Raw genomic sequence first — 8,049 nt, 5'->3', positions numbered from 1 at the left:
TAATCATCAATATTAACATAATATCCAATTTCAATCAGAAAAAGTTTGGCACTTTACGTATATCGATATGCACATTGCTTTACGCTAAATTTACACCTCGGCCAACCAGCCCCGCACAAAATTTGACCAACCTATCCCAATGCATATTTTCGAAAACGAGAACAATCACGATTTACAAAAACAAATGTAAGGTTACACTGGAAACTGTTATACCATTTTGTTCGGTTTTGAAGACCCTTTCCAGCGGTACCACGTTTTTGGAAATAGAATATAAATTGATTCGCTTTACACATACAGTGAAAACCCTTTTTTTCAGCCCCTTGGTGAATTTTAGGCTGATAAGATGGGGACATTGACAAAATCGGGACATATATTTTTCTTTCTTTTGAAGAAACCGAAGCTCTTAAGATATTCTTCTTTAGTTATTAGATACAGCCTCATAACCTTTCCTGATTATTTAGCTTAAATTACCCTTAAGGGGGTCTGATATTGAAAAATTTAAAAAAATGAATTTTTTTTTGTTCATATTTCGGATCTCTAGGATAAAAAATATGCTCAAGAAAGGATTTATTCGAATTCAACTTGGTTCGTCTGCTAGAGCCAATCGAACTATCAATTTTCATATGAGGCTGATAAAATCGAGGGTAGATAAAATCGGGTCTTCACTGTATTGATTTACAAAAACTAAAAACGACAATACCTAAACACCTGAAATTACGTCGGTACATTGTCGACTTAATACCCCACCAAAAGCACTATAGATGTCGTTACTGCGCATAATAACCTTTTCATAAAAGACAGTCAGCCCCGGTCACCCCTACACTACCAAAATAAACAAAATCCAATTGTTGTCAACAATTGTTTGCGTTAACTTCATTTCGGGAAAAAATGATAAAAAACACCCTTTACATATGGAATCCACATCCGAATGTCAGTACAGTCGTGATTCGCTGGTTGGGCCACACCTCTGTCCAACCAACGAATTTGATTCGTTAGTTGGACCGACTGGCAGATGTCAAAAACTCTCCAAAGGAGACGTTAGTAGTGTAATTGCATCTATTCACATCTCTACTAATTGTCACATTGATTGTCAAAGTTAATTTGACATAAGATTTTGACATTCAGTTGCTTTTTAGTTGGACAATGGTCCAACTAAAAAGCGGCTCAGTTAAAAAGTGTCCAACCAGCGAATCACGACTGTATAAGTAAATATTTCTGGCGGGTATTATTTCAATCTTTGGAAAAGCAGTCATACATGCTATTTATTTTGAAAATATCTTTTTCGCTCATTCCGTCGCGTTGGCCCATTTTCTCGTTGGTGTCCTAAAAATGACAAGATATGATTAATGTTGATTAATCAAATATCGCCTCAGTTTACCTTCAGTGGAACGATGGTTTTTTCTCCGTTCTCGCTGAATGCCGTTGAGCTGTAGTGCATTACGCTTCCGTAGTCATATTCCGCACCATAGTTTCCCACCTGATCGGATGCATACAGTAAGAAATTATGTTCCTTACCTGCCTGAATGTTGTCCCACACAATTTCAACATACTCGTCCCGGTTGAAGGTGCTCTGCATATGCCGGAATCCAAGAGCGTGTATGAATTCGTGAACAATACTTCCCAGCTTGAAACAACCTTTGTCCAATGGATACGGTTGAAGCTTAACGGTTTGACTTCCGCCAATATGTCCAACGGTTGCCGAACATCCCGATGCATTGCCATGGATTCGTATATAGTCCGGATTATCTGGATTTCGAGGTTGAAATCTGACACAAGTTGACGTTTCTATCAAACGCATCGCCATATGGATGTAACTGATCTGATCCTGATCAAACCATTCCTCTTCGATTTCGTAGAAAGCTATGTTCATCGGCCAACGGTACTTTTCCACAATCATCCCATTCTTGCGAGTTACTTCCGAGTACTGCTGCTCGGTGAGAATCATATCACCTTCGAATTGGCCACTTAACTCTTCCGCCAAATCATCCGGTTGAAGATTTCGCAATCGAGCAACTAAAAAGTGATAATGATCTAGTCATCCAGCACAGAACAGGTAACAAACGGAACGTAAATTATTGTTGAGATGACGTTCGATCTTTCGCTAGCCAAATTGGTGGATCTTTCTATCGGAACCCCGGAGGCAGGAAACGTGGACTTTACCGTTCTGCATACCTTACTCCACATTATAGTCAGCAAGTTAGGTAGCCAGCAATCATGCGTGGAGCTTTTGCCTGACCATCAAAATAGGTTAGAACCACTGTTACAAGTGCTGGAGAAAGATCCAACACTCAATGTTACGATACTACGAGATGACGGCCACGAACGATTCCAAGTTCAACCTTTTCGCAAAACTTCGGAGGAGACAACCAAGAGTATTCACGCTAACACAGATGACTTAGAGGAGATTTCGCAGCGACTGGGCGAACTAGAACGAACAATCTCTATCCTTCCGAGCGAGGAAGAGTTGAAACAATACCAATCCAGTAGAGAATCGCTGCGGAAAGATGAGCCAGTCGATTTCATGAGTTTAGCTTCGCGCTTGGATATAATGGAAATAAACCTTGGAAAATTGACTACGCTGGCAAACGATGTACTCGTGGAATTTACCCGACTGGAGAAACTGGTTGTACCTTATCTAGATGGGGGTGACATAGCCGCCATGAAGACCCAAATCGAAAATATCAACCATCTTCTGATGACACATTATCCGGGTTTTTGTTCGCGACGACCATCCGACCCCCTACGAGCTTCCCGGCGACTATCGATCAATACGCTTCCAGCTGATTTCTACAGCAAGGGAGTTCCATCGATTCTCCAAGTTAACGGCCAAGCCGCAAGACGTTCGTCGCTTCTGTCTAAGGCATCTCGAAGCAGCTCCTCTATTGTCGTATCCGAACAGATGGAACGGGAGATCGAAGCTATCAAAAATGTACTGAACAGTTTGATCGGTTTGCTTCCGCTACCGGATGGGACTGGTAATGAATTGGTTGTAAGTGGATCGGAAGTGTCCTGTGTTGAATCGCAAACAGAAATGAGGAGCAGTTTTCACCAAAAAGCTGCCAGCGCAATAATTAACTTACGCTCCGTTCAGAAAGAAATCGACGAGATGTTTCAAGAGAAGGAAGAACGACTGCTGATACTGGAAGCTGCTCAAAAAGAGGCGATTCAGACACATCACAGACTATCAAAAGCGATTGAAGAATTTCGTGAAAATGTCATCGAGGTTGAAAATAAGATCGATCAACTTAGAACCGAGGGCGAGAAGAACTTCGATGAACTACATTCAATGATGACTGAGCAGTTGAGGATCATTTCCGAAGACGTGGAGTATTTAAAGACCGATACAGTCGGTAGAGTTATCGAACTAGAAACTCAAATAGAAGATCGAGTGGACTTCGCATTATTCAAAACGCGCGTTCCAATGGAACAGTTTGAAATAGCAATCGCTACTACCAACCAATCGCTTGATGATATGATTCTGCGGCAACTACTCGAAAAAGTCGACCACAGGGAACTGGCCTCTTTGGAAACGAAATTGTCAAAGAAGATGGGTCTGATGCAGCTACGGCTGAACAAGTTTTTGAAGCTTCAGGAGACCATTGAAGCTGCCGGTGCGAAGCTAAAATTGTTTGGAAACCTGAACTGTGTCTCTTGCGATCACGAAGCAACGATGAAAGCCATAGAAGAGGTTATTCCGAGAGGAAAACTAGTTCGTAGTAAGACTTTCTATCCTTACGAGATGGATGCTGTGCTGGAGGCTCGCAAAACTCGGTATTGTTGCGGCTCACACACAAAGGCCTCTCTCAGATATCCGGTGAAGTCAACTGCTCAGCGACTGTGCGAAGCTAGAGAATTGGTTAAACAGATCAAAAAGCGATCGCTAGACATGGGTTTGAACGTAGCTCGGCCAGATAATCCCGTCTACAAAATTCATAAGTAAGTTTTTGTTTCGTTCTGTTTGAAATTAATAAACATGTTTGTCAGCAGTTATACTAACCGTTCTCCGGTGTGTTTTCAAACGACCTTAGGGAGGGTGCTGCATTACAGTAAACACTAAGCCATAACAGTAGAGAAACTTGAAAAATTTTCATCTTCGTTTCAAGAGCACTTTTGATTTTCCGACAGACAGACAGTTCAGCTCGGATTAAATAGTGACACTACTTTTACACGCTGCTTTTCATTCGCAATCTATCATTATCAGCGAAGGATAAGCTGGGTAATCCATCGAGTTTTATTGCCCCTCAATACAAGACATTGGCTTTCAATCAGATTTGGTACAAGCTCGCGACCTGATTGTTCAAACGACGTACTTCATTGCGTTGGTAGCTTTGTTACAATAAATCATTCATTCGTTGACTGCGAAATAAAATCCTACTCTCTTAAAAACAACAAAATGGTTATTTCGTGTGATTAGTACAAAGATGTCCTCATAAAGCTGGAACACTTTCGTAGGCGCATTAATTTACAAATAGTTCTCACTGTATCATGGGCGTAGGTGGTCTTATAAGCAAGCTTCTGAAATTATTTACGAGGGTAGCGTCTACGTAGGTCTCTGAAATCTTATCACAAGCTAATTGATTATTCAAGCATGTGGAACTCAACAAAGATTTACTACGATAATTGAAACTCAAATTAAACGGTTAAACGATGCTTGAAGAATGATTTGGGCGGCTTTCATCTGACCATGGTACGAGGTAATGTAAAGTTGGAATTGTTTTCGCTGATAAATGTACGGAATCCAATGATCTAGCAAGAAATTTACAACTGCGGATGGAGAATTTCGTCAGGAACAATGGTCTCGTGTATATAGAAGAGTGGATTTCTATTATCATCATCGTAGCCAATCAATCTGGGTACTATGAATCGTGACCGAATGTATTTTAGATTTCCCGATTACTCGAACTTGGACCAGCGAATGCGGGGTTTGTCCGCGCGCTACATGCTCAGCCCGCTGTAGTGCCGTGTATTATCAACCTTCTGATGTCAGCATGTTTGTATACAGTTCGTGTTTCATAAGTCTGCGCCATTCTCTATTTTCCACTCTGCCGCAAAGTATTGAGCGCCGGATTCTTCTCTCAAAAATACCAAACTTGCTTCATGGAGGATTATCTTAAAAAAAGTTTCTATGTCAAATGCTTAATTTTTTATATTTGGAAAACTTTATTATAAAAATATAAACAAACGTTTTTCGTTAAAATATATTCGATCGTTTGGGATACATTAACGAGCTAAAACGACATGGTTTTTTTCAGTTAGCGTTAGCAAAAGAACGACTTGATCGATTCTCATGATATTGATATCATTTTAAAAGTTATTTCTAGCTCTTCATTATAAATCCAAATAATTTAAAAAGAATTTTCTATTTTTTAACTATTTAAAACTATTAAAACATGAATTCTTATTATTTTTAACCAAGGACAGTATTTTTGTATATTGGTTTACATTGACGGTTTGGTTTAGGTTTACATTGAAGAGCTTGAAATTACCTTTAATTTAATACCAATTTGATGAGAATCGATCAAGCCGTTCCTTGCGATCCCGAAAGCCAACTTATAAAAAATGGCGATTTTGCTTGCTAATATATTTTAACGATTTTTTTCCACATTAATAATACAATCTTCAAAATATTAAAAAAAAGTTTAAGTCTTTTCTTCGCTTCCAGTTTTTTGCCTTTTACTCCGACATCTTGTTATCAGATGCCGGCGCGACGCAGTTGATTCGGGATGCCTCGAATCCCTCACCACAGTCGACCAGGCGACCGCGAACCGTTCCGATACTGTTCGTGGGATTGACGAAAGGATCTTCCTACACGGCAACATGGCTTCGCTCTCTGCTGTACCCGATCCGTCCTCCAACAACATCGAGGTTTACTACCAGAATGTTGGTGGCTTAAATTTATCAACGGACAGCTATTTGCTCGCGACCACGGGTTGCTGTTACGACGTTATCGCCTTGACCGAGACGTGGCTCGACAACCGTACTCTGTCTCGCCAGGTCTTTGGTTCAACATTCGATGTCTACCGCTGTGACCGCAATGCCCTCAACAGCCACAAGACATCAGGCGGTGGTGTGCTTATCGCCGTTCGCCGTGGTATAAAAGCCCGAGTGATCAACGATGACCGGTGGGCGAGCTCCGAGCAAGTGTGGATATCAGTGAAACTTGCCACTTGTTGTGTATTTTCCACCTGACAGAATTCGTGATTCCAGCCTGATCGATGTACATCTTTCCTCCGTTTCTTTTATCGCCTCGATCGCAGCCCCGTCTGATGATATCGTTATACCGGGCGACTTCAACTTACCTTGCTTGACGTGGTGCCAAGCAAGTAATGGTTTTCTACGATTGGATATCGAACAATCTGTGCTTATTAACAATGCCAGTTGTATTTTGGACAACTACAGCAGCGCAACTCTTCGGCAAATTAATAATGTCACCAACGAGAATGGACGTACATTGGACCTCTGCTTTGTAAGTGCCCGGGACTGCGCTCCGTACTGTTGCACTGCACCGACTCCTTTAGTCAAGCAGGTGCGTCATCATCCCCTACTACATCTTGTATTCGCTGGTAACCTAGGAGAGAATTTTGAAGACGTCTCAAGCTCTATCGTCTACGATTTTAAAAATGCTGACTACGACAGCATCGTTAGCACGCTGTTGGATATAAACTGGGACGAAAATATTAACAATGACGACGCGAACGAAGCAGCGATGACGTTTTCTAGTATTCTTAACTACCTTATCGACCGCCATGTACCAAAACGAACAATTAGTACCGATGAACACCCTCCCTGGCAATCAACCGTCCTTAGACATTTAAAATCTGCCAAACGAGCTGCATTTAAAAAATTCTCGAAGCATAAGACACTTGCATTACGAAATCACTACTTTCAACTCAACCACGAATACAAACAACAAAACAGACGCGCCCTTGGACGCGCCTTTTTTAGACACCAGCGAAACGTCGAGCGTCAACTGAAATCCAAGCCCAAGTCGTTCTGGAAGTATGTTAACGAGCAGCGAAAAGAATCCGGTTTGCCATCTTGTATGTCGTTTAATGGAGTTTTAAGCACCGACACTAAGGAAATTTGCCAACTGTTCTCCGACAAATTTTCAAGCGTTTTTTCCAACGAGCGCCTGCCACCACAACAAGTCGCTGCCGCCGCTAATTTAACTCCTTCTCTAGGACGAACCATCAACCGAATTTGTGTCGATAATGCTGCCATTCTTGCAGCAAATGCCAAACTGAAAGCATCTTGTTCCCCGGGTCCAGATGGTGTTCCCTTGATTTTTGTCAAAAAGTGCATCAGCGGGCTTCTTGAACCACTTCGGCGAGTCTTAGAGCTATCACTCACTAGTGGTACATATCCTTCCTGCTGGAAAGCAGCGCACATGTTTCCAGTTCATAAAAAAGGAAACAAATCGAACATTGACAATTATCGGGGAATCTCGTGTTTAAGTGCTGTAAACTGCTGTAAACTGTTCGAGCTGGTTGTGTTAGATCCTATTTTCTTTCACTGCAAACACTACATTGCAGATGACCAACACGGTTTCACGCCTAAACGATCGACAACAACAAACTTGCTGTCGTTCACAACATATGTAATGGATGGATTCGCCGACGGATTGCAAACGGATGCTATTTATATGGATCTATCTGCGGCCTTCGACAAAATCAACCATGATATTGCAATAGCGAATCTGGACAAACCCGGCATTCATGGACAACTTCTGCGCTGGTTTCGTTCCTACCTCGATGGAAGGCAACTCCAAATCAGCATTAAGGACTGTCTATTCTTCGCTACATCCGGCATACCACAAGGAAGCCATCTCGGTCCAGTAATATTCCTCCTCTACTTTAATGACGTCAATTTCACATTACAAGGACCCCGCCTTTCTTTCGCCGACGACATGAAAATTTTTCAACAAATACGGGATAAAACCGAAGCCGAGCTTCTTCAGAGGGTACTGAACATCTTTAGTGCGTTTTAAACCCGAGCAAATGCTCAATCGTTACGTTCACACGGAAACGCCAACCGACTCAGTTTAACTAC

General features: G+C 41.7%; 1 protein-coding gene across 1 annotated transcript; it reads right to left on the bottom strand.

Annotated features, from left to right (window-relative positions):
• Positions 1–1,074: 1,074 nt before the first annotated feature.
• Positions 1,075–4,156, bottom strand: LOC131692515 (seminal metalloprotease 1-like). The gene is made up of 3 exons (XM_058979612.1): positions 3,998–4,156; positions 1,379–2,013; positions 1,075–1,323 (listed from the first exon to the last, which is right to left on the bottom strand). Exons 1-3 carry the CDS (start codon positions 4,089–4,091, stop codon positions 1,231–1,233), a joined length of 822 nt encoding a protein of 273 aa, XP_058835595.1. The 5' UTR covers positions 4,092–4,156; the 3' UTR covers positions 1,075–1,230.
• Between the last annotated feature and the right edge of the window lie 3,893 nt (positions 4,157–8,049).

The sequence above is a fragment of the Topomyia yanbarensis genome, chromosome 3 (genome assembly GCF_030247195.1).
Source record: "Topomyia yanbarensis strain Yona2022 chromosome 3, ASM3024719v1, whole genome shotgun sequence".
In the NCBI taxonomy this organism is placed as follows: Eukaryota; Metazoa; Arthropoda; class Insecta; order Diptera; family Culicidae; genus Topomyia; species Topomyia yanbarensis.
Note: the sequence above shows the minus strand (reverse complement) of the source record. Positions and strands in the feature narration are given on the sequence as shown.